The 25,657-nt window shown below is 41.6% G+C and overlaps 2 protein-coding genes across 2 annotated transcripts in view; one reads left to right on the top strand and one right to left on the bottom strand.

Moving 5' to 3' along the window:
• Positions 1 to 6,579: 6,579 nt before the first annotated feature.
• Positions 6,580 to 7,544, top strand: PRLH (prolactin releasing hormone). The gene is made up of 2 exons (XM_010074706.1): positions 6,580 to 6,841; positions 7,366 to 7,544. Exons 1-2 carry the CDS (start codon positions 6,580 to 6,582, stop codon positions 7,542 to 7,544), a joined length of 441 nt encoding a protein of 146 aa, XP_010073008.1.
• A 3,193-nt stretch (positions 7,545 to 10,737) lies between these two features.
• The window catches only part of MYRIP (myosin VIIA and Rab interacting protein), a 64,319-nt gene continuing 49,399 nt past the window's right edge, over positions 10,738 to 25,657 (bottom strand). Inside the window, 9 exon segments of the mRNA XM_010074695.1 lie at positions 10,738 to 10,770; positions 11,409 to 11,527; positions 11,952 to 12,012; positions 12,108 to 12,212; positions 13,529 to 13,690; positions 14,473 to 14,667; positions 21,829 to 22,102; positions 23,102 to 23,120; positions 24,120 to 24,737. Coding sequence (XP_010072997.1) covers positions 10,738 to 10,770; positions 11,409 to 11,527; positions 11,952 to 12,012; positions 12,108 to 12,212; positions 13,529 to 13,690; positions 14,473 to 14,667; positions 21,829 to 22,102; positions 23,102 to 23,120; positions 24,120 to 24,737 — 1,586 coding nt within the window.

Raw genomic sequence — 25,657 nt, 5'->3', positions numbered from 1 at the left:
CTGGGGTGACACCCCGCTCGCGTGCCTTTGGTTTGGGTTGGTGCCCGTTTCCTGGCGTTGAAGGCAAGCTGCTGAATTGTGTAAAATTGTAATGAGCTCTGGGACGGTGTGGAGCTAGGCAACAGGCGGACGGTCATAAGGTGTCTTAGAGTAGCAAATGTTCAACCTAACTGTAATAGTTTAGGAATAGAACAATCAGAATTAATCAAGAAATTGGTCAACCCTCCAAGAGTAGGAAGACAAGAAGATGGAGGGAAAGGGGCACCACAGGTGGAATCAGAGGAAAGCTCAGCTAGCGGGGACGTGAGGAAGAGTTCCTCATCCATCCCGCGACCACCGGAGGATGGCAGGCGACCACCAGAAAGAACCTCTGCGCATGGGCAAAGGGACGTTTGCATATATTGATGAGTTCCAGGAAATCTCGCATTCATGTCAAATAATTCCAGGGAATTTCCTGAATATGTATCAGATTGCAACATATATTCTCTGCAGTTTTTCTCGTTTGCTGGAGCACGGAAGGTGGAGCTATCCCTAGTGCTGCGGATGGCAGGCGACCACCAGAAAGAACCTCTGCGCATGGGCAAAGGGACGTTTGCATATATTGATGAGTTCCAGGAAATCTCGCATTCATGTCAAATAATTCCAGGGAATTTCCTGAATATGTATCAGATTGCAACATATATTCTCTGCAGTTTTTCTCGTTTGCTGGAGCACGGAAGGTGGAGCTATCCCTAGTGCTGCCCAGCGCTGTAAATAGAGGAATCCCTGTTTACACACTCTGACTGCTGATTTCTTTGATTCAGCATCCCTGTGTGTTCCCGCACCAATGGGAACTCCAAGCTAACTCCCAAGATGTTGGGAGAGTGATTCCTCTTTCCCCACTCAAACATGTTGGAAAAAAACCTGTCACTCAAGCCAACCTTTGCTGGACAAACGCTGCTCAATACGCATGAATATGTTGGGGGAGCTCGTTAGCGCCCCACAAACTGCCTGTGTCTCCCCTTTTGTGCTCACCCTTCCTTTCGGGTGGGTTTTCAAAGGTTTGCATTTAGAGGTTTGTCTTTAAAAATGCGCAAAGCTTGCCAGTCCTCGGGAGGTGATTAATAGCTTTGCAGATGTACAATAGCCTAGTTGCATTGGCACAACTGCCAGAACCTGTATTTCTCCTCTTTTATTTGGCTTTTATTCTAAGCTTCAGTCTGCTTAATTCAAAGGGATAGTTCTCTTCTGCAATCCAAGGCCTGGATCAGCACTGCAGTAGTTTTATAATTGTCGGCATGCATTGGTCAAAGAAAGTTTCTGGTCCTGGCACTCTGCAAGGAAGCTTTTCTTTTTCCTTTGGGGAAAGCAGGGCCATTTGCCACGGTACAAAACCTCCGCTCACCTTTTGCTACCAGTGGGTGGCAGGCAGCTGCACTGTGTATCGCACATTTGTATATTATTACTATTATCATGATGAAATTCATTATTATTATGTTATTGTATTTCAATTATTAAATTGTTCTTATCTCAATCCACGAGTCTCCTTTCCCTTTACCCCTTCAAGTCTCTCCCCCACTCCCCAGGGATGAGGAGGGTGAGCGACCGGCTGTGTGGTATTTGTTGCCAGCTGGGTTAAACCACAACAGGCTCTTAAGTGCAAACCTTGACAACTCCAAAGGGAATGGAAACAAATCCTGATTGCACAGCTTGGCGGGCACTGGACAGCAATTAAAACAAAGGCAATAGCCTGTTAAGTTTCAGATTACAGCTAATCATCCTAGAGTTGAGGCTGGAGTTTATCTAATTCACTAATACCTATTTGATATCAGGGTTTAAGCAATGGATTGGGAGTGAGACTCTTGCCTTTCCATGACTAATATATAACCTGGCAACTATTGTGCAGGAAAAGAAGAACGTCATCTCTTCAAGCTATTTAAGTGTAATAGTTGCAAAACCTGGTTCTGAATAGCAATTAGAGATCCCCTTGCTTGCCTTTTGCTGTATTTCAGTTCGTCTGTCAAGCTGTATGTGACTCATCAGGGGTTATTTATAACTGGATAAGATGCAGGGATTAAAACCAGGGACTCTACTAACAATATCGAGCGGCATTTGGAAGATGTGCATCCCAAACCACTGTGCAGAAAGCTGTCCAGTGGCTGTCTAGCAGGGAGGAAGAATAGTGAAAGTTTGAGAAGAAATCCTCCCTCTGTACTGCCAACAGAACTGTTTTGAAGGTGGCTGTAACCATGCCAAGCCTGACTTGTATTTTTCCATCCAAGCTCTAACTCTGGTGCAAAGCCTCCACAGCTTGCTGAGAAAGGTTTTGGGGAGACTGGCTGATGGCTTGAGCTGTAGCCCATGCCTGAGGTGCCCAGCTGCTAACGTTGTTCCAGTAAGCAGGTGCTAAATGGGAAAACTGGTCAAACCAGGAACTGTGCTGGTGGTAAACACCTGGATAGCCAGTCTAACTGAGCAGAATCTGGGTTATGTGCAGTTTGATTTCACTTCAGTACCCGGTCAGATTTCAAGATACACATGCTTTCCTTTGAAATCTGTGGGGGTTCATTGCTTGCTCAGTGATGACTGAAAGCAAGAGGATAACTTCTGCACTAACCACTAGATGGTTCTCTTTCTCAAAGAAAAATATAGTTCCAAACTAAAGCCAGTCCTGGCTTTTCTCTGAACCTGATTGTTGGTAGAGGACTGCTTCAGTATAAAGCTACACGCAATTGACAGTCTCGTCTAGTTGCTTGGATTGACATGGTTTTCTGAATAGATTTGAATAAAAATTTTCATCAGTCCTCCAAATTCAGTTAGTGCAGCTGGGCCTCTTATCAATCAGCAAATACTTCCTACTTAACGTCCTTGAGGAATTTCAGCTCCAGACAGCACAAGTGTCAGTCTTATCCCTCTCTCTCATTCCAGGCTAATCAAAAACAAACCAGCAACGTTTTATTTCATTTCACACGCAGAAACCATGCTCTACCCCAGTACAGAAGACTGGGCATATTCATGGCTCAGGCCCTGGTTCATGGCATTTTCAAATTCTTCACCTGCTGGGATGAAAATGGCTTTTACTTCTGTTTTAAGATGATACGATCAAACAGCAAAACAAGACAGGATCCTACATATCCTGGAGAGAAAAAGCCCTTGCTCCAGTGATTGCCCACTAAAGATGAAGAAAGGATACCCACGTTTTCTGCTCAAAATCAATGTGGAGAGCAGTAAGAGATCTATGATGCAAAAACCGTGAAGGGTTTTACTTACTAAGAAGATACCCTCTTCAGACATCCACACAAAATTAGGGCAGCGGAAGCACAGCCATCGCCTGGTTCTTGGATGCAGATTGATTTTTAGGTAGGGAGTGTTCACAAGGTTCAAAGGGAACAAGCTAAAAGGAGGTTGCTGAAGAAAACATGTATATACGTTATTGATTGTGTTAGCTGTGGAAAGGTCTTTTGTGCTATCATGGACTTGAAGTGCTCTTCATATTTCTCAGTTGTAATCCTGAGTAGTCTGAGTAAACTCTTGAGAACTTGGATGAGGAAGACACTTAGCTGTTACTAGGTGGAAATTGGAGAATGGAAGAGTATTTCTCAGACTTCTTTACCATTTGTGTTCATACACATGCTTATAAAGCAAACTATTACATGTGAATGAGAAATTGATGTTAAACCCCACAATTAGTAATCATACGCCCCCACGGGTGGTGGTGGGAGTCATCTACTCGATGCCTGGATATTGAGTAAGGGCAGGGCCAGGCAACATTTCAGTCATGCTTCCTTGTACAAGTATCCCACAAATTGGCCCTAGGAAAAAAAAAAAGTCTCATTTCTACTGGGAAGTGGCTGCAGTGAAATAGTGAAATTTATACTTTGAGGTTTTCCCAGCTGGAAGCATCTTTATAGAAAAACTGAACAGATTTGCTACTGAACTTCTACCTCATCCTAGTGGGATTGCAGCATTTCCTATCCCATCTCAGTTTATGGACTGGGTCTCAGAGCCCCCTCTTCTAAGCACAGCTTTAAAATTTGTTTCTCCAGGTAGTCAGTCGCACCAGCACAACCCTGTGTCTCCAAAGATCTCTGCAGAAGAGCCTGCAGTCCCTGGGCAGCCTGGTAACACTTCACATCTTGGCCTCTCCCCAGGATGGTGCCGAAGGAGTGGAAGGCCTGCCAGTGCAACTGCTGCTCCTCAACAAACCTTCACGGTAAACACCGTCTTAGCTGTTAAAGCAGCCAGATCTGCAACAGCAAGGCTGCGATGACACTCAGAAGAGATGCCTATTGTAAAAATACAGTATTGCTTCAGATACTAGCCTCATACAGATTAAATTTTCTCTGTCACAAAACCAGTAAGCATCTGCTTTGGCATGCTGCTGAATCACAACTGATTTCATCAGCCACTCGGGTGCTTTATGGCACCATAGCCTAAAACTTCTGCAGGGGTGAGCTGACCCCAGCTGTGGGTTAGGGGCTTAACTGGATGAGAGCTGTCATGGAGTAAGATCCCAAGCAGAAAGGGGTAGATGGGACAACAGCAAGAAGAGCAGGGGCTGGGAAGGGGCACCTGGCCTGGCTGCTCCAGCTGGCTGGCCCTGAGAGCATCCCACTGTCTGTCTCCGCTTTCTCCCCACACCTCAGTTCCAGCCAGGAGCATTTTCCCCCTGCAGACACACGCTTCAGACAGAGCATTTCAGCTCCTGCTCCCTGCCCTGATCAATGGCTTTCTGATAGAGCCACCGATCTCTTCTCCTCCCTTTGTAAATTTAAATTTTGCTCACTAGGACTGCTGACGTCCCCCTGGCCCACCTCTTGACTCCCCCTCCCCCTTCGAGCCCACTTCCCTCTCAGTATAATTTTCCCCCTGCAGACACACGCTTCAGACAGAGCATTTCAGCTCCTGCTCCCTGCCCTGATCAATGGCTTTCTGATAGAGCCACCGATCTCTTCTCCTCCCTTTGTAAATTTAAATTTTGCTCACTAGGACTGCTGACGTCCCCCTGGCCCACCTCTTGACTCCCCCTCCCCCTTCGAGCCCACTTCCCTCCCAGTATAAAAGGCGCAAGCTCCCAGCAGCTGCCTGGATTCTGCTGGGAGCAGCATCAACCTGCAGAGCAGCTTTGGTGCAAACAGGTGAGTGCCTCCCTCTCTCTGCTTCAGTGCTTGTCCTGGCTCTTTCTTGCTGGATTTCTTTTTTCTTTTTTGGGCTTTAGCTTTTCTACATTCATGTACACAGCTGTGCTCTGTGCTCAGGAACTTCCCAGGCCTGGATTCACCTGGGGTTTAATCTCTTGTGGGGATTTCCAGTGCTGGCTTCAAACGTGAAAGCTATTCGCGTTTACATTGGAGAGGGGGGTACACAGCCACTGACCTCAAGTAAGAGGCTATTTTAGGGTTTAAAGAGTTAATAGCATGTTCTGAGGACATCCAGGGTAGGTTGAGACCTGATGGATCTGCAGTAGAGCTCGAATTTGGCGTGCTGAGAGCCCCAGTGTGCCCAGAGGGAGAGCCAGGCTGAGCTCCTACAGCTCATGTGAGGCAGACCTGCTGCAAGCTATGATGCTGCTGCTTCACTGGCACTTTAGTAGAGGCTTTAATGTGCTGTAACTTTTCCTTCTCACATCGATGGAAATTGCCAGACCACTGTCACAGATGTTGCTTGACCAAAATCAAAGGCTTTTTCCACTTAGGGACCAAGAAGTGGCACATCGACCGAGTTGGCAGGAGTGCTTTTTTGCTGAGCTCCAGGAGAAAAAATTATTCCTGGAACTTTACTTGTGTCAAGTTTTGTTTAAACTAGGAAGGTTTTAAAAATTTTTGGTGATCATTTAATGGTTGGAAATGGAGGGAACATACAGACTGACAGTATGAGGTCTTGTTCTTTTCTCCACACTGGAGAGATTCCTGAAATTGTCTTTTTGTCTAACTGAACTTAAGGCTTTGCTAAACATGGAGCACCAAGAGAGATACGCCTACTGAAACTAGAGGCAGAATTCATTGCATGTGATTTTAGAAGCTAAGATCATTTAGTCCTGATTGTTATGAGATGGTAAAGTTAAAAAAAGTTATTTCACAGTTCTGTTGAAATTATGGGTTAAAATCACTTTCCTCTGAGCTGTCTGCGAAGTGACTATCAATGTGGTAAAAGAAACAAAAAAAGACAAACCTGCACTGAATACTGGGGGTATTTATTTTAGGGGAGCTTTTGACTTTGCATTTGAATGAAAGACACAACCAAATCCTCCAGGTGTTTTTGTTGTGTTGCCTGTGCAGTGTACTAGGGAGCATCTCAGATCAAAAGCTTTTCATCCCTGCTCTGCCCCTGCTGAAGCACAGCTCTTAGGCAGCAATGGGGGGAAAATCCCACCCTTAAGTGGGGAGAAGCCTCCATTTAGGTGTAGCTGAGAGGATTTCCTACAGCTCTGGAGCAGTATAGCTACAGTGAGTGATGCTTAAGCAAACAGGGCTTCTGTAGGCAGAGGCTCCAGGCTGTGAAATACAGAGGCAGACCTCGCACATGTCCCTAGCGTGATGCTGGGAGAGCTGCTGCCAGGCAACTTGTCCAAAATGCCAGAGACAGGGTAACAATGCTCTGATGGATAGGAACACACCATTACAGTTGACACCGTCCTTCACCGTGAAAGCTTTAACTCATCTGTGTTCCCCATATTTGCTTCTCTCCTCACAGTCTTCCCACCGCTGCTCCATCATGTGGCATCCCATCTCGTGGACACCACGTGCCCAGTGGTCACCCAGGCACTTCAGGCTGGTCACTATCTATGTGCTGGTGCTCTTGGTGTCACTCAGCTTCGCTTCAGGACAGAGCCGGCCATTTAAACATCAGATCGACAACAGAAGTAAGAACGAGTCTCACTTGATGTCATGTGATGGACTCCCATACGGTGACCCCATGCTCTCCAGTGCATTGAAGGGTCACGGTTGGGCTGTCAGGCAAAGTGCAGCAGCAAATCCGGGTGGGCATTTCTACGGTGAAATGGTGGGGTGGGGTCCTCTGCTTCCATTTACACTTCTAAGTGCATATATAAAGCCTAATGTCCTGCTCGCAGCCCTTGATTAGCCAAAGGAAATAGCATCATTTTGGATAAATACCAGAGGATAACTTTACAGCCAAAGTGGATTTTTTATTTTCTCTGTTCAAGCATCAAAATGCACAGGGGAAAATCCTGCTGCCTTGTCTGAGACTTTCATAGAACTTGGATGATATATATAATGCACTTAAACTGAAATTTATTCCTATTCCTGACAGTCCTCTAGCTTTGCAGTGGTTTGGCATTTCCTTGGGGTGGCATCATCAAGATGTTCAGGAAATCCTGCCTTTAGGTCCAGCGGTAGATGCTTCACCAACTGCTTTGAATTCCAGGTCCCGAGATCGATCCTTTCTGGTACGTGGGCCGTGGTGTTCGCCCCATCGGTCGGTTTGGGAAGAGGCAGCTGAGGAGCAGCCGTGGCAGCCTGAGGCCCGGGAGCAGGCACCTGGATTTCATCTTGAATGCTTTGTGGGAGCAAAAAGTGTCGGACACAGAAGACAGTGACTGGTGACCCCTGTTCCAACCTCTACTCTCTGAATTGAGCCCTCCCCTGCACCTCAGACCTCCAGCTCTGCTTTTGCCCAGCAATCCCACGCTGCTCTTCTTTCTGCTCCTTGTGCAAGTTCCTTCAAAAAGAAATATATTCAGGGTGCAGGTAAAAGACAATGCATGGACACTAGCACTGAGTGCAACCATAGCTTATACAAATGTGTCTTTTTCTTACATCCCCACCAATCCCTTGATGCTGTTTACTGTAACATGAGGTTTATCCAAAAACCACACAGCTTTCATGCTGCAATTTCAACTCTGCAGTGTTAAGTGTATCACAAAACCTTCCTGTCAAGTTTCAAAGTCAATGGCTGTTGATATGTAAAAATAAAGAGCAACGGTTGGAAGAAAGATAAAAGGCTCTCACTATTTTAAATGTATCTGCATTAATGGCATGAAATGCTGGTGCTCTGTGTGTAGTTTTTATATCGATTGTCAACATCCACCCATAGGAAGGTAGCAGTGAGTCACCCACTGCCCCTTTATGATTCTTCCTGTGCTGCAGGAGAGATAGATTGATGAGGATTACTTGAGTATCACAAGCAACGTACCATCTACTACATTAGTCCACATCAATAAGCCTAGGGTTGTGGCCCAATACTCATGTTTGCCATGGTAATTAAATTTGTTCTATTAATTTTATATGTTTCATCTTTACTAACAACTAGTACCAGCAATAATATTTGAATGTGTTTTAATCTATGGCTTATATCCAAAAAAGTTATAATTTAGCTAGTGTCTGATGGTTAAATTCAGGCCACGAATTGCTCTGCAAAAGACAAATTAGAATTAACTTGCATTTCTAGTTGTGTTTTGTTAGAATTACTACTAAAATTTAACAGTGGTTGAATCAAATGTTCCTAACAGGATACTTCTCACCCCAGCCCCAGTGAAAAAAATCTGCATCAAGTGTGTTAACGTGTATTCCTCCCTGCAGCTAACCGAGGTCATTCTGTGGAGTTGCTGTTCTCCTGGGTTTAATGGGGGACAGGTTGTTTGTGGCCAGGCAGCATGTCCTGCACGCTTCCTGGCCAAAGTGCACATAAATCCAAACAACAGAGAAGAACTTTTGTTTTTTCTTTATGAATCAAGTCCTTGAAAAGGCATTCTTTTCATAAATTGCTTTTACTCTTTCATAATTTCTCTTGACAATAATTCTTGGTGAGTATGCAGGTAACAACAACAATGCAAGCTTCATATTCACTCAGACTTAATCAAATAGATCATATAGTCTTCATTTTACCCATTAAAATATTTTCATTTATAAAAATTAATCTAAATATAAACACTAAAGATTGAAATCACTTGATGACAAAATAATTCTTTGTGTGCTATAACATATGCTTTTATGATTTTTTTTAAAACAGCAAATTATATCTTTGCACATATTTGGCACAATAAACATTTGTAAAAATTCAAATGCCTTATAGCAGGTGGGATTTTTTTCCTTTTTTTTTTTTTTTTGCAATGCCTACACAGTACACATTTTTCTGTCAAAGAAGACTGAATAATTTAACATTGTAACACGATAATAGTTGTTTTTCATGCCTCTTAAGGAAAACAACCTATTCCAGACATTGCTGGCTTGTTTAAATCACACTAACAGAACAAAAGCCAGAGTTATTCTATTAAAATTAGTCATTTCTGTATTCGTATTACATACACAATATTAGTTATTTATTAGACGAATATGTAGACCAACCACCATTAATGACATTTCGTAACACGCATACCTGCATAAACCCAAACCTGGGAATGTCTTGTATACAGACACGAGAACAGTCAAGGGAGAAGGAGGAGACTGGAGAAAAAAAATTACTAGGCATCCTACTCTGTTTATTCTCCTTTCCTGGACTGCATATATAAATAAAATCCATTTGTTTTATATATATATTTATATTTTAAACAGAGTGGGCTAAATTCTGTCCTCACATGTGTGCAAACCAATTCCAGAGAACTCGGACTGTGTGAGAGTAAAAGGCGGCATAATTTCACCCAGAATAAATGCATCGTCAGATCTTGGGCAGTTGGAAATTCCTTGAAGGAATGGAGCAACGTGTATGTATTCTAGGTGGGAAGATGGTTGTGTTTATTCTGAGGGTTCCTTACATGCAGCTGGACATCAGAGTATTGACAATGGTAGTGGGGAGCACATGGCACCAGTGACAGGCTACAGACTAGGAAAGGAAGAGATGTCTGGGCTCTATTTGCCCCCTCCTCAGAACATCCAGGGAACAGTGTCAGGGAATTTCATACAGGTTGCAGCCACCCTACAACCACCAGCCAGTCAGCACAGATCTCATCTGCAACACTTTGACTTTCTTTTTCCACTGTTAAAAATTTGGTCAGAATTTACTCTGAACCACGGTGTGGTTGGACACGGCCAAGTGGACAATGCTACCAAGAAGAACAAGACATACAGAAGTGTGGGCTTCACAACAGTGTTCAGATGTTTCCAGACGCCAGGATCATAACCCAACAGACATCTGGTCCACATGTGCTGCCACCAACCCACAGTTCAACAAGACATACGTGAGCAAAATATGCAGCTCCGGAGCTAGAACATTAACTCTGCCAAACATACATTGCATCTCATCCTAGAACCCTGCCAGAACTTGCCCTGCCTCCCTGGGAGCAGAGCTAGGTACAGCAATCCTCCACTCCCACCATGCAGCTGGAAAGCAACATCCACTGCACAGAGTTGTTCTTATTGCTCAACAGGATGGATGTCTATGTGAACAGTAAGAGGCCAGCAAATATGGATCACAGGTCTGCTTTGTTCTTTCTTGTTGTATCAAATATCAGCCTAGAATTATGACTGAGCATACAAAAACATACTGCAGTTTAAAGACGACATACTTAGTACAATCAATGGGGAGAAAAAGTGCATCTCAAAATGTGGAGCCTTGCTTGTGAAACTCAGCATCCTTTCTAGAGTCCTGTGAGAACTTTAAGGCAGAGTTTCCTTTAGCAGACCACAATGCTGAAGACTTGGACAGCTTGCTCAGTGAGGTATCCAAACGAAGCCCTATGACTGAGGCATTGTGGGTTCTTGAGGGTCCATTTTCATCTGGACGTATGCGATGGCTGTTAGGTAAAGGCACTCGAGTGTACAGCCTCAGGCAGTGCGTTACTGGCAGTAGCGAAGTGTAAGGTTAGTACATCACAGCAGATCCTAGAGCAGGTTCCTAGAACAGAGAGGGACAGGAAAGAAAAAAAACCCATGAGCAAAACACAAAAAAAGCTTGCTGAAGCTTCTAGGGAGCCAGGTCCTTCCCCTTCTCCCCTCCCTGCCTATTTTCCATGTATCTAGTGGCTCACTGCTTGAGCAGTCAGCTTTTTGCCTTATCCCTCTACAGCTGCTCTAGAAGAAATGATTGACAGCTGTCCAGTGAAGCTTGTTTGTTCAAACCTTTGAACATTTCTCAAAAATCCATGAGATACAAGGTGACTCTCACCTGCTGAGTTACAGCATGCAGCTTGTTCTGTCAGGGTCTGCTTCAGAAGTCTGAATTGCAGGGGACCACTGATTTTTTTTTTTTATTTTTTTTTTTAAATAACAGTAGCACATTCCTGGAGACCTGACAGCCAGAATACATACAAGACAGGCTGACATTCAGGAGTACACAAATGCTATACTGTGGCATATAGTCAGACAGCTCCTAGGACACTGGTTGTATTTGTTCGGAGCTGCCTCTATTCTTTTTCCTCAAATGATTAAGAGAAGTTTTGTGGAGATGCTGAAACATAGCTGCCTACACAGATTCCACTGTCTTGCTATTTCCTGCTGTTAACAGCAGTTTACAAACATTTGTTATGAGTTTACCATTAAGTCCTTGGCAGTGCTTTTCCTCTCTTTTGTTCTTTGTGTTAGAGATCCTTGAAGCATGAAGTTTCTGTTAAACGTTCTGACAGTGGTAACTGGAGATCCATCTATTTTTTCACCTGTGAAAAATACAAAAAAGGAGATTTTTCACATAACAGACTGAAGCAGATGTAACAATACTACCAAAGAGTCACTGCTTATAGAGAGATAAAACTTCCCCTAAGACTTACGGGGAAAGCTGAATTGAATTTAAATGAAACCCAGCAGGCTGTGATACTCCAAAGTTATTAAGTTTCGGGCCATGACAACCAGTGGAATTACACAAGAGTAAAACAAGAGGTGAAGCAGGTCCTAGACTTGTCAGAGGTAAGTTAAGATAACTGCAGGGTTGAAAAAAAAATGAGAAAACATGAAAGAAAAAAACCCCACTTAATTTTAATAAAGACAATTCACAGCCATACCCTAACATACCAGGAACATTACATTCTATTGAACCTTATAAGCCAGACTCTCTATACAATGTACAGAACAACTGAAGTGCACCTTTTGTCGGTGGAGCTGGAAGTTTTCTCCTCTGCTGCCTTGACGTGTCTATTGTATGCATCTGTAAACAACAAGTATGTGTTACTCAACTCCATTACAGTAAAAGAGGTGAGATTTCCCCAATGTATTTTTGAATACTACATAATGTTCTGGCACCTGGTTCATTTGTTTTTGATCCCGTTTCCGTGTCAGGTGAACACATGGAGCCACGTTCAAGCCTGCAACAGTGAGAGCTGATATTCTGCTCTCAATATCGGAAATCTTCAAAGAAAATAAGAGAGAGACAGACAGATGGGGAGAGGGAAAAAGAAGTTTTAAAATTACTGTGGATGCCACTATTAAAATATATCCCTCCCCCCCTCCCCCCCCGGTCAAATTCTCTTCAATTAAAAAATACAAACAGATAACTTCTGCAGCAATTCTGGCACTTTCCTGGACTCTTTAGTCCTGATGTTAATTTGTTAGTAAAGGCGGAGTAAAAAACCAACCCAACCTACCATGTGACTCCAAGGAAGAGGCATTTTACACCTTTTGAGGAAAAAAAAGGAGAAGAGAAAAATCCCTTCTGCCATCTCCCAGTTACCTTTAGCTGCACAATCCCCAGTTCATCCAAGCTGTGTTTTTCAAAGCCTACATTCCAAGAATGACTTTGTGGGACACATTTCCTAATTCAAAATTAATTTAATGCACACGCAAAGTACATCCTCCATCACAAAATCTCAACACTTGATCATAAATATTTCTTATTTATGTGTATATGTATGTTAAACAAACACATGCAGAAATGCAGGTGCACACTATATAAAAACACTCAGTGGAAAATAATTTGCTAGGAAAAACAAAAGCCCAAGAAAATAAAACATCTGGGGGAAAAGCAGGCTGATGTTTAGACTAGGGGAAGCAAATGTTGTCAAAAGGGAAAGACGTGTCAAGACATACAACCCAGCTCCTGATTCAGGATGACACCCTGTTCAGCTTTTAGCACCAGATCCCAGTGTTCTCTCCTGAGCCCCAGACTTTCTGGAGCCAGCTAGAGCTATGCTAGATTGCAGCCCACAAGAGCAATCGCCTTTTGGCCGGGATGGGTGCTGCTCAGCGGCTAAATTCCAGGGCAGGCTCGGAAGTGCTGGTTCTGTGTTTGGCTCAGTGCCTGGCTGCTTTTTGGTCTTTTTCAGTATAACAGTACTGACACTGGCTTCTTTTATAAGGTACTTTACAATCTGCTGATTAGATAAACTGCCTAAGGCTGTGTTTGCAGCCCAACAACCACACATGTGACACAGAGTATGCACGGGAGCAAGGTGCAGGTTCAGTGTTAGTGTTGCAGTAACAGGCTGTTGCACTCCTGTATCTGAAAATAAGATGGAAGAAGAAACAAACAAATAAAGCACATCTGGCTGTGCTGAGTGACACATCTCAGTTAGGCTTTGCTCAGCTGCTGGGATGCAGTCAGCATCCTTGGATCATCAGTCCATTGCGGTACAAAAGAATATTGCAAGTAAGCGCGTGTGGACACAAGGGAAGTGCTAGGCAAGGCAGTGGGAGACCTGCAGGTAGGGAGGAGCTGCTGGTCTCACCTGGAGCTCTGCATGATGAACCTGGGCAGCTGCAGTGGCCACCTGATCCTCCAGATCGGCCAGCTCAGATTCTGCCGTCACGCTGTTGATCTTGCGAGCGGCGTCCTCCAGGTTGGTCAGCTGCCCCTCCAGCCCGTATACCGTGCTGGCGGTCAGGTACACCTGCGGGGCGAGGCAGAGAGTGGGGTCAGCATTTTCTGTTTGTGGGCATGGAGGTTTGTGCAGACTGCGTCTTCCACCATGCCTTTGAGCTTCCCTGCTTGCTAACCCACTCCGGGGAGACTTACCTGGCAGATGAAAGGCATGGGGGAATAATCTGAAAGCACACATGCCCAAAGAGAAGGGAGGCGGGAGGTGGCTGAACTCCAGATTTCAGGGGTGCTACCATGGTATTGCAAAACAGATTTGGTCCAGATTCACCAGCAAAAAAAGAAAGCTGGAAAGTTTGCTTTTTAATTTTTGATACGCAATTGCATAACAAAAACTGTGATGTCTACAAGGAGAAGTCAACAGCTCACACCCCCTACAGAGCTGCATTTATTGTAACATGCCTCATGCCTTCTCGCAATGAAAACCCTGTAAGAGGAACTGTCTGGCAGCAGTGAACAGCTGGAGTGAATCTGTGGAGGGTCAGTAGACTTCTCTGGGCCACATAAAAGACAATATCAGACTTTATCATTTAGACATCTTCCCTGTAAACAAACAACTTTTAATATTTTGACCCACCTACGACACCTCTGATTTAAAAAAAAAAAATCCCCAACAACACATCTAAGCACCCCTTTGAAACCTGATTTTCAGTTCTGTTTGTGCATTTGTTTAATAACGCAAAATGAATTCTGAACATCCACTGATGTGCCTATGTGTTTTCCCTTTCTGGTCGGCACATACCAATAGGTACACTCACACGTGTGAAACTCTCCCATGCTGATTCACGTTCTTACATTTTCTTCCAGCGTGGTGAGCTGCTCATCGAGCCTGACAGGGTCCGTCCCCAGTGGGAACGTCCCTCTTCCTCTGTCCTGAACATCCGCTGGGAAATCACAGGGACTGGTGGATTCTGCTATCAGTTCTTCCGTGGCGTTGATGACTTTCAGGACCTCTGTAGATATGTTGCAGAGAGAGACAGCAGAGTACTTCTGTTTTGTTACAAGAGCAGACAGAGAAAACAACAACAGCATTAAATTAGCACCGAGGGGTAATGTGTAAAATCGCCTTGCTCACAGCTGTCGCTTTAGCCACGCTAAAACCATATAAATGTCTAACTGCTGTGAACGGACACGAGAACTGTGTGATGAAATTGGGATCTACTTTTCTTCTCCCTCCCTTTTTCACGTATGCACACTGATACAGCATGCAAAATAAAGTACACATGGAATTCTTCCACAACACGATTTCTACAGGAGGGATGGTCCAGATCTTATCCCTAACGAGCATACAAATATCCAGCTTTAAAATCCAAGTGAGCTAGATAAGGCTATTTTTGCAATAGAGTTTTAAACAGGTTTTCAAGCACAATCTTCCTTTTCGGGTCCTGGCAAACAGATGTGGAAACATCTGTCTCAGTATCTACAGGAGCTATTGCATTGCAGCCACAAAACACGGGAGGGCAATCTGCAGGAGCTCTATCAGGACAGCAGTTTACAAAGGTATTTGCTATGAATTATATAATAGCTCCAAAAAAACAAAGGTTGAGCTATAAGCATGTAAACACTAGTATCCTGATTTTTTAAAAATTTAAATTTACTTTTTTTAATATTTATGAAATAAATTCTATCAAATATCAAGGAAAAAACATGCAGTTTTATCCAATTTGTTGCTTTTTTTTTGTTTGTTTGTTTGGTTGTGTTTTTTTTTTTTTTTTTTAACAACTGTAAGCCTTTTTATCAGTGTTCCTGATTTGTGATTTGTAATTAACTATCTTGATGCTGATGATTCGCACAGAGCTTTAGGCGTCAGGACAACTCCTCTGACGGCAACAAAATTTCACCTGATGTACTTTTAAGCATCAGGCTCAACATCTGAACTATACAGCTTGGAGACTGAGCCAAAGCTTGGTAAAGCCAATAGAAATACTGTCCCTGAATTTATGTGCAATAGCTTTAGTGTTGCTTTGCCTAGAAGAAAGCATGGGAAGCTGAAATCTGTATTTAATTCATTCCTCAAACCTGCAAATACTTATGCATGTGAATTTGAGGCCCACCCATCTATACATTTTTTCACAAACAAAATATCTGAGGATCAAAACTGAGGAAACAGACAGTCTTTGGATTCTATACGGTAAATTCTATAGTACAGAAAAGTCTAACTGATTAAAAGTGCCTGCACGTTACAGAAACACTGTTATTAAGATGTCAGCTGGCCTCCTAAGCAGGATTTAGGAGAAACAATGGTTCTTTGCTTCACACACACTCTGGTGGGTTTAACTAGAAAACCTCTTATATTATCTCTTTCCTGCAATTAGCTGCTCATTTTTATGTTAGGTAAGACTTTCACTGAAAAACCTACTTTTTTGACAGCATGTGCTCAATTGTTGTGCATCAATACATTAAGGCATCTTTAGCACTGTTACTTCTCTGAATTGCAAGAAATAATTAACAGATGAGATTAAAGAGAAGGAGAACAAAGCAGATACAGTATGCCACAGCACACAGATCTCTAGCTTGCTAGGACAGTCAGCACAGCCCTGAACAAGGTGGCCTAGGACTCTCTTCTTGAGAACAAATACTTGAACCTCATAAACAGCCTACTGGTTTTTACCACTTATTTTCACAAGTGCCAATTAGGTTAAAAACAGATCAATAATTTTATAGGACAGAAGAGGAAATCAATGTTACTTTGTTTTATTATTTGCTTTTACAAGTATTCTATGAGTAGTGAACAAAAAAGGATAAAGGCCATACACTGCATTTTCTTCATCATCTTCATTGATGTGTGTTCTGTTTCAAGAACTGTAGCCTCACTTCATTGTTCATTATTTCTTAAAACTTTTTATTATCTTTTGTAGCTAATGATTGATTTCCAAAAAAGATTAGATTAAATTAGAAAAAGGTGTTCTTAGACCAGAATATAAGAATCCATACTGGCATGTATTACAGACCAATTAGTGCAAAACAGGGGGTTTGGGTTTTGTTTTCTCGGTGAAGTGTTCTGTGATAGGAAGCTTTATGAAATGAAGATTTTGAGTGAAGTACCCTACCTTCTCAATATGTAATGGATAGGGGAAGAAAAGTTCAATGAAAAGGGAATGTAATTTTTAGCTTTTCTAGAATTTTGAGGTAAGTTCTTAGTGGCAGATACTGTTTGACTTTTCAAACCAAAGATTTGCTTCCCATGAAACGTTGCACAAGGAAGCTGTATGGATGTTCATAAAGCGTTTGCACCAATGAACATATCTTGATCCCAGCCTGCAAGGATCTAGCTAGATGCAGGAGTCACAACATTAATGCTTTTCTTTTAAGCTTGTGAAACTTCTGCTTTTATAGTGCAACAAGGATAGAGCACTAGGGTTTAAACACCGTAAAGGAATGTGTGTTAAAAAAAAAAAAAAAAAAAAAAAAAAGATATTTTCCTTAGGGTATATCTGAAGGGCAGATCTCCCAAAACCTAAGCGCACAAGCAATATTTCAATGTATTTAAATCTAAACTTTGTGAAGGCTTTCTGCTAAAGGATATTTAGGACTCAGCTTTGCCCTGGGCTGCATTTTATGGAAAAGCAAGAAGAGATTAATGTCTGCTGGAGAGAGACATAAAATCAACATGTGGGGAGTTCAAGCATTCTCAAATGGGACAAATTGGATACTCAATATTTTTGTGTGTGTTAAAACAGCTCCCATTCCAAATGGCCAGTTTGCCAACCTCGGGGGGTATTCTAGATATAATTATTTAACATGTGTAAGATTAAAAAAAAAAGTGTCATGGAGTTTTAGTGCTTCACAACCCTCTCCCCTCCCTGACCATGCACGTCACACTTGGGATTTACAAGGTTCCATAAAAATCACCTAAAATTCACAGACACATGCACACCAAGATCATCCTGGTAGGTGGACGTTTCAAATTGCTCTAAAGGTCTCTTGGCTCTCTCATTTATCTTGCCCTCGCAGGAAAGGTCATTGTTAATGTCCATCAAGTATTCAAAGAGACAGCTATCGTGCCATGATGAAGTCTCTCCCACCTGGCTTGTCAAGCAAGTCAAAGAACTAATGTGGATGTGATAGATGCAGAAAGCAATCTCTATTCCAAATACCTAGCACAGAAAACCGAAGCGCAACCATTTTTCTCTAAACACTGGGTTGCATTCTGATTCAACTCTGCTACCTTACTTCTGGATTAATACCGCCCCATCCCAATCAAATCGATGCAGCTGGTCCAAATTTGAATTGTTTCTACTGATTATGAGAATCTAATTTTTTTACTGAATTTGAGACTAAGAATTTAATAGAATGAGGAAAACATGCATTTATCCTTTTTATGCTAATTAATGCCCACACTCAAAAGTATGTTAAAGACAGTCAAAAGGAGATGCTCCATTTCCCCAAGTTCTTTGTGGGAGAGTTTTAAAACCAATGAAATACTAAAAAAGTATTTTTGCTTCTATGATGTTATGCCATTGTTATGATCTATTAAAATGGCACGGGAGGTGGTGACTTGCATTCCAACAGAGAACAGCTGACATCAACAGTTAGATCAAGAAGTAGAGAAAGGGAAACTTTCCATCACTAGCAGCCCTGGCAGTACTGACTGCATCCTTGATGACTTGTAACTTTGCAACCATTTTGAGCTCCAGCCTCAAGCCCTTCTATCATGTTTGCATGCCCATTTCGCAGTCAATATCCCTCATGAGTGAGCCCTAACCACTCATTACCACAAAGACTGGGAAAGAAAGCTCAAATTGGCCTTGATATTTGATAGCAGACAAGTATACTATGATAAACTGTGATATTAAGGAATTACTCTTCTGTGCAAGTTTAAGACTTCCTGCCTTGACCTAAACATCAATGTCTTAATTTAGGGGCACACATTTTGAAAAGGAAAGCTAAATTATCTTATAGAGTGAGCTATTATTCTACTGACATGCTTGAAAGTAAGACACAGAGAAAGACAGTCTCTCTTTTCGATTGTGTTAGGTAATTCTGAGTATTAGATTTTCACTAACAAATTCAATCCACTGCCCTAATGGAGTTACAGATGTTATCTGTAATAATTTGCAATGCTTCATTTCTAGAGACATGTTGCCTATAATCATGACAAAGGAAGTTATTTTCCAAGAGGTGACATATTATGGTCCAAATTGGAAAAGAAAATATTTAAATCTTAAAATCTGTACAGGATTTCTGTAAGAGTATCTATAATGGGCACAGGCTGATCACACGGCACAAATGTAAAAACATTTTTTAAGATCTTCCTTGAGATTTTTACTAAAGAAAACCAAGATGATTAAAAGGTGATTAAAATTCATAGTACAAAACTTAGAGTAAGGAAAAAAGAAAGAGTTGAGAGGACGAGTGTTTTGCTGAATTAAGCATCAATTTTTGACACAAAAAAGTTCTTATTTTATGACTAAGAGAATGCTACAGAAATAATTTGCTTACCACTGTATGTGACATAATAAAAATAGCACGTTGTCCCAGTTTCAGGACAACATATGTATTTTAAAATACAAGATAAGCATATATTTGCTCAATTGTTTTAATATGTGATTTTCATATGCTGAGACTCAAATAGCACAGAATACAAATGCTCTTCTCATCTAGACAAATGATAAGCAATGGACACTAGCAGCAACGTGAGAAAGGGCCTACTCACAGTGTACAATCTCTACAATGAATTAAGGGTTTTGTTTATTTTCTAAATTCAGAGCTTAGAAAGATTTTTGAAGACCACAATGGTCAGAAACTGCTAAAAATCTTATTGTTGAAATAACATTTTAATTTTTTTCCTTACAAATTTTTAATATAAAAGGTGAGTACATGAGAATAGGAAGATCATACACCTTACAATTGTCTTCTGTTCTTCTTTACTGATAAAACCACATTCTCATCACAAGGCCAAATAAGAGAGCCAGTCCACTCCACAGGTCAACTTTATGTTCATCACTCCCATCATAACACAGGGCTAGCTGGGATTATACAATAACTTTCTGCAATGGTTATTGATTTTGGCCAAAAGGTATGATTTCTCAGGCCTGATATTTCTAGGAAAACATTTTGCGTTTCAGAATTTTGCTTGGGAAATGTGGAAACCCTCAATATCACTTTCTAGCATCTCTTACTACATAAGAGATGTAGGAAGACACAGACAAAACACAGCATTCTCACCTGCTGCAATACAGTGGATAAAAACTGCAGCTTTAAATGAAGATCAAAAGACTTTTGTTTTTCCTAGACAGTGGGAAAGCAGTTAAACAAAAGGGCAGAAAATTTATGTTAACAGCTACAGAGGTTAACATTTATATAGGATTCAGACTTAATACCTAATCTAAATCTGCCTTCTTTCAGCTTAAAACCGTTACCCCTTGTCCTATTGCTACACTCCCAGAAAGAGTGCCTCCCCAGCTCTCCTGTAATCCCCTTTAAGTCTTGATATACTAAATACCCTTTTTAAAGCACCAGCTCAGCATGTGATTTATATGAGATTCCCAGCTTCCACGAAAAGCTGAAGTCCAGAATTTGAACGGTGCAGACTCATTCAATACACAATACATGCTTTTTGAAATCTTATTCTATGGTCAGGTGCACTGTAACTAGGAACTCCCAGTGATTTAATGTTGCTCACGTGTTCCAGAATAAGCTTGAGATGAGAAGACTAAAGGCTAACAAAGACAAGCAGCGTGGCTAAAATACAAGCAAGATGGCTAAAACACTGTATCTAATTTGTATTCAGGAGCTCAAAGCAGACTGTAGGCACTCAAGCTCTCATTTTAGTGGCCCAGAATTAGTGCTCCTGCATGCCTGATTTGATGCCCTGGGCAGAAGTCTGGGTCTCTGGCCGAGAACGTTAAGTGCTGGTCTGAAAGATCTGCAATTCCCCACATATGCATTCTCCAAAAATCAGGATTCTTAAAGAGGCAGCATATCGGAACATCTGTCTTTTAAAGCACCTAAAATTACTGGTTCCCTGAAAATATGTTTTCTATGCTTGCCTCCATGACACATGCCATCTACTCATCACAAAGTTGCTGCATGTTTTATGAGTTTAGCTAGGTCTTCGTATTTCAGGTTACCACAGCCACAACTGGCATTATATACTGTCATCTTCTGTATTCCATTAGAAGATGTTGGTCAGCCACCTTTCCAAAGAGAAGGCATGAGTCAGAAGATTTTAAATCATCTTTAAGGACAACTGCCAAGAGTAAGAATGAAAGCAGCCTGCTTGTTTCTCTACAGCTGGACCAAGTGCTGCTATCAATTCCACTGAAGTAATGACCATGAATAGCACTGGGATATGTTAGTCTTTTCATTACAGACAGAAAGAATATATATTGCGACCATGAATGACTAAGACTCTTTTCATCCAAAGCCAATAAAGAATTAGGAACTCCAAGCATTCTCTTTGTGCTGAACATGGTATGTCTCACAGTTTTAAACTTAAGGAAATTTTACTGAGGAAAAACATACTAATCTTTGTGTTATTTTAAATAACTGACATACAAATGTTAAGGACATAATAAAATTAGATGAGGAAAAACCAACTAATATTACTTTGTAGGTGCATTGTAGGGTGAAATGGCACAAAGGGAAGATCTCAGACATTATCAGAACTGACACTGGATTTCAGTTTCACTAGAATATCTTATTACTCACAGAGGCCTATTAGCTGACAGAGTAACAGTGTTGGAAAGCCTTAAAAAAGACCAAAATATTCCAGTAGAGAGGCAAAAGAAGAATCTATGACATCAGAATGAACTACTCGATACTAAAATAGGAGAGCAAATAAAAGGACTGAAAAAACACACTGAAACCAGCCGGTAGCAAGGAGGAAAAAAGAACTAGGTATGTTTTTAAATAAAAACATATAAGCCACTTCTCAGTCAGTATGAACTAACATAATTCCATTAATATCAGTCAAAAGTGTATTGTACAAGCTATGTTCACTGCTCTGAATTGATGCTGTAGGCTCACAGGAAGAAACACACACCTTCACTGACATTTTACCTGCACAAGAGTTGCAGGCTCTGACCCAGTGTAAAGGACCTCGGGTTTTTTTTAAGCAATTGTGGTTAATTTTCTAATCAAAAGTTTCTATTTTTGGACTCTTAACTTTTACAATATTAGCCCCACTGCTCTACAATGACCACTTACCTTCTTTAACTCTTCCTGAATACTTCTGCCGTTTTCCTCTGAAGACAAGCTCTCCTTTTGGTTTTCGGGGTCTGTTCGAGGTTCTGACTCTTGTTCTTCACCAGATGATGTTTCCTTGTCACTCATTTTAGCAGCGAGCTGAAATAACCTGGATTTAAGCTCCTCTTCTGTGAGGTCAGGCTTGATGTTATGATGCTGATCCTCACTGCTTACATCTGTTTCTGATAAATCATCAAAATCCTACAAAGAAATTAGAAGAACATCAAGTCTCAGTCTTCCTAGGACCACAAGGTGGGCAGACAAGAAGGTGGTATTCCTCTCTTGGCAGCAGCAAGGTCTTGTGTTACCTCAGCCACATGTCAAACTGTTACCAAAATGTTCCAAATTCTAGCTTAAGCTTTAACACATACAGAAGAATTTTCCTAACTCATTGGCTGGGAAACTTAAAGAGCTTTTTGCTGCATTTGCCAGCACAGGTGGAAGTCATAAGCTGCCTTGGCATCCCTAGAGTTTTATTCCACATTAGCTAAATTTGTGTTATGAATACACATTGTTTTTTGGGGGAGTACTCACCCTGAGGGTACTGATTTTATTACAGCTGGATTCAGGTATGTCTATTATCCACCTTTCTGCTTTCCAGCCTCCTTACAATGAGCAAGTGGAGTTTTGATATTTGCAAGAGCTGTTAGTTCCTGCTCACACACAGAGATAATGACATCCTATAATGCTACACTTGGTTTCTGTTACTGGTAGGCTGCTTGGTTTGTGTGCCGAGCTTCTCAGATGGTGGTGTTGAACTATTTGTGAGGAGGTGATACCTCATTCATGGATTAACAGATTAAAAAATGCATTAGAAGCCATAACAACAATAAAAAATAATCAATACATTGACAGGTACTATTATTAATTTAATAGATCCTATCTTAAACTTCATTATATTCTTTACTGTTCACACTGTGGCTCTATGTGGTAAGTTTAATGTAATCCTAGCAAACAAAAAAAAAAAGCCCCAAAATCAAGCAAACAAGCAAAATACTGGCTTGGAGGCTCCAGAACCAAACCCGTGTTATACTATAAACTCTTGAGAGAAAGCTCCATTCATACAGGAAACTAAAAACCAGAAACTACATTTGTTAGGACAGGACACAAATAGTGAGGCTTGCAGGCAGTTTCTCAGCAAGAGTTTGAGTAATTTCAAGGCAGCTATTCGCAATAAATACAACCCAAGCGCCATCCCGTGGGGACTGGCAGTCAGACAGCGCTTGCCCTGGACCTGGCTGCGGGGCAGGAGGCTGTAATTAACAGGCAGGGGCTCCTCATCAAAGAAGAAAACTCATAATGATGGCACTGCCCTCACTTGAAGCAATTAAGCCACTCCACTCTCCATCAGAAATAGAAGAATTGCAGCTACCCTAAGCAACATCGCCTCCTCTCAAAAAGATAAGGAAAGCCAATGTATCAATCTTATTATTACTAATAATATCAATTCTTATTATTACTAATAGTAATAAAAGCAGACAGAGATTGGTGGTTTGAGTGTCAATTTCTTGTAAAAAGTTACAATTAGAAAAATAATTCTCATCAAAAGCAAAGTTGCACTTCCTGGTTTATTTTCCACAGCAATGTAAGTCTTCTGTGGTACATAACCAATCAGGTTATCAGGAATTTCTTAAAGTAGGACCTTGGTTTCATCAGGACATCTGTTTGTTTTCTTTTTTTTTAAATCAAATTACAAATTATTGAAATGGAAGTAGTTTGTGAACACCTACCCTAACACACCTGAACTGATCACCAAGTGACTAATTAAAAGCAGACATCACTTTTAAACACCAGCCCTTTCTGAATTTCTGCTGCTCCTTAGCTTTATCCCTTACCAGGACATTTGCAAACAGCACACAGAAGATTGTCAAGCATGAAAGTTATTTCTTATTCCAAGAACAGAGGAGTTAAAAAAAACCCCAATGCAACAGATTAGTAAACAGTTGTTGGTAAATCCTGACTTTTTTTTTTTTTTTAAGAGCACTGTTAACAATATCACTGATCAGATTAAAGTGGCATATTTGAGAAAGAGGGAAAGCCTGCTCATGGTATATGTAACACTTTGCCTTTGCTTCTTCTCAGTTATGAGGCATGAGTAGGATAAAGCTTTCAAGAACCCTGCACCTCCCACTCACTGTTCACACATTATTGCTAGCATAGCCTCATTAGTCTTGCCCAGCTCTCTTTGAGATAGCACTCAGTAAGCTCAAACACAATTACCTGACTTAAATTCATCTTGTTGGCTTTTGTGCGATTTTTTCTTTCACATAATTCTTCAGAGATCACTTTGTTCTTCCTCCACCTTCTTGATCTCTTTTCTAAACCATAACGGACTTCTTCGCTCTCGCTGCTGTCCAAATACTCCAAGCTGGTTGCCTGCGGGTTGAAGTTTACATCCAGTTCTCCGTGGAAATGTGTTTTTTCCATTCTGGGCATATCGCTTTGAGTTCTGCTTTGTAACCAAAGAAGTTTGCTAGGTCCTTTAGCTTCCTGGGAAGAGTTTACTGAAGATGTTTCCGAATCAGAGAACAGTGTCTCAGTGTTGGTGTATAACCCAGAGGAAGGGGAGGTCACTACCTGGTACTGGTCGTTGCCATAAACCCATTCAGTACCATACTGGGAACGGGTGTAATAGAAATCGTCTGGTAATTGCCGAGGTCTCCGATGCAGTTTGTTCAAGGCCATGTTCCAGTTGTAGTCATCCTCACTGTCTGAGCCCATCTCATCATAGGCAGACACAACACTGGATTCATTCTCCAAAGCTTCAAACACTTGACTCTTTGGTTTGGCGAGCATTCGAGGCCGAGGCAAAGTGACGTTCTGCAAAGCAACCCAGTTTCCATCAGTGCTTTGGAAAACAGAAGGTGGATCTAGGAAAACGGACGAAGAACAATTATTGCTATGTGATCACAGTGTGCACGGCTCAGTATACTTGCCAGTTTGCAATCAACTGGCCACCAGCTGGAGGGTATAAATGCTGTGTTTTTCAAATGCCTTCAATTTGGTGTGCAGTTCTGGTCCCCCATCTTAGAAAGGAAAGATGGGAAAAGGATCAGAGAAAAGCAACAAAAATTGCAGCAGATTCTGAAGCGGCTTCCATTCAAGCATTGATGAAGTAAACCAGAGCTCTGCTGTCTGGAGGAGAGAAGACTGAGAAGATACCTGCTAAAAGAGATGGGGGAATCTCTTCCAACCTAACTACTAGAGGACATCAAATGAATCTAGTGAACAAAAGAAAGAAGTGGCATGCAATGGGTACCAGACCTGTGGAACGTCTTGCCTAAGGGTGTTATGGATGCTAGAAATTAATCTGGGATAAAACAGAGACGGCTATGGACACAGAAGAGAAATCCACCGAGGTTTACAGGAAACCACTTCTATCTGAGGTAGCCATTCAGCTGAAAGTTCTGGAGGTGTAGAGCCTGCTCAGAGGCAGCATGAAAAATATGTGCTTTCTCCTAATCTATCCTAGGCTCTTGCTTACGGTTAGTGTTGCTCCTGTTGTTGTATCCCAGACTAAATACACTTTTTGTCTGACCCATGCACTGCTGCTCTTGTATGTTTACAGTTTTTCAAAGTATGTTTTACAACTCTGACAGGAAAAAGAATAAATGCCATAAATACGGTCAAAAAGTGCGAGATAAATCACAGAACTTAATTTCTTCTAAATTTAGATTCCATTTCCAATCCAACTTGAAAAATCCCTTCATAGGAAATGTGACTGTGTGATGACTCTGCCTCCCACAGGAGATGAATAAATACATAATGCCATGGAGTTACATAGAAATCT

This window comes from Pterocles gutturalis, unplaced genomic scaffold (assembly GCF_000699245.1).
Source record: "Pterocles gutturalis isolate BGI_N339 unplaced genomic scaffold, ASM69924v1 scaffold32581, whole genome shotgun sequence".
In the NCBI taxonomy this organism is placed as follows: Eukaryota; Metazoa; Chordata; class Aves; order Pterocliformes; family Pteroclidae; genus Pterocles; species Pterocles gutturalis.
This window is presented reverse-complemented; position numbering and strand designations above follow the sequence as displayed.

Excerpts from the sequence above, each read along its gene's own strand:
- PRLH (XM_010074706.1), top strand. The coding sequence starts at position 6,580 with ATGGATAGGAACACACCATTACAGTTGACACCGTCCTTCACCGTGAAA. Across the intron at positions 6,842-7,365 it reads ACATCAGATCGACAACAGAA|GTCCCGAGATCGATCCTTTC; the intron begins GTAAGAACGAGT and ends TTTGAATTCCAG.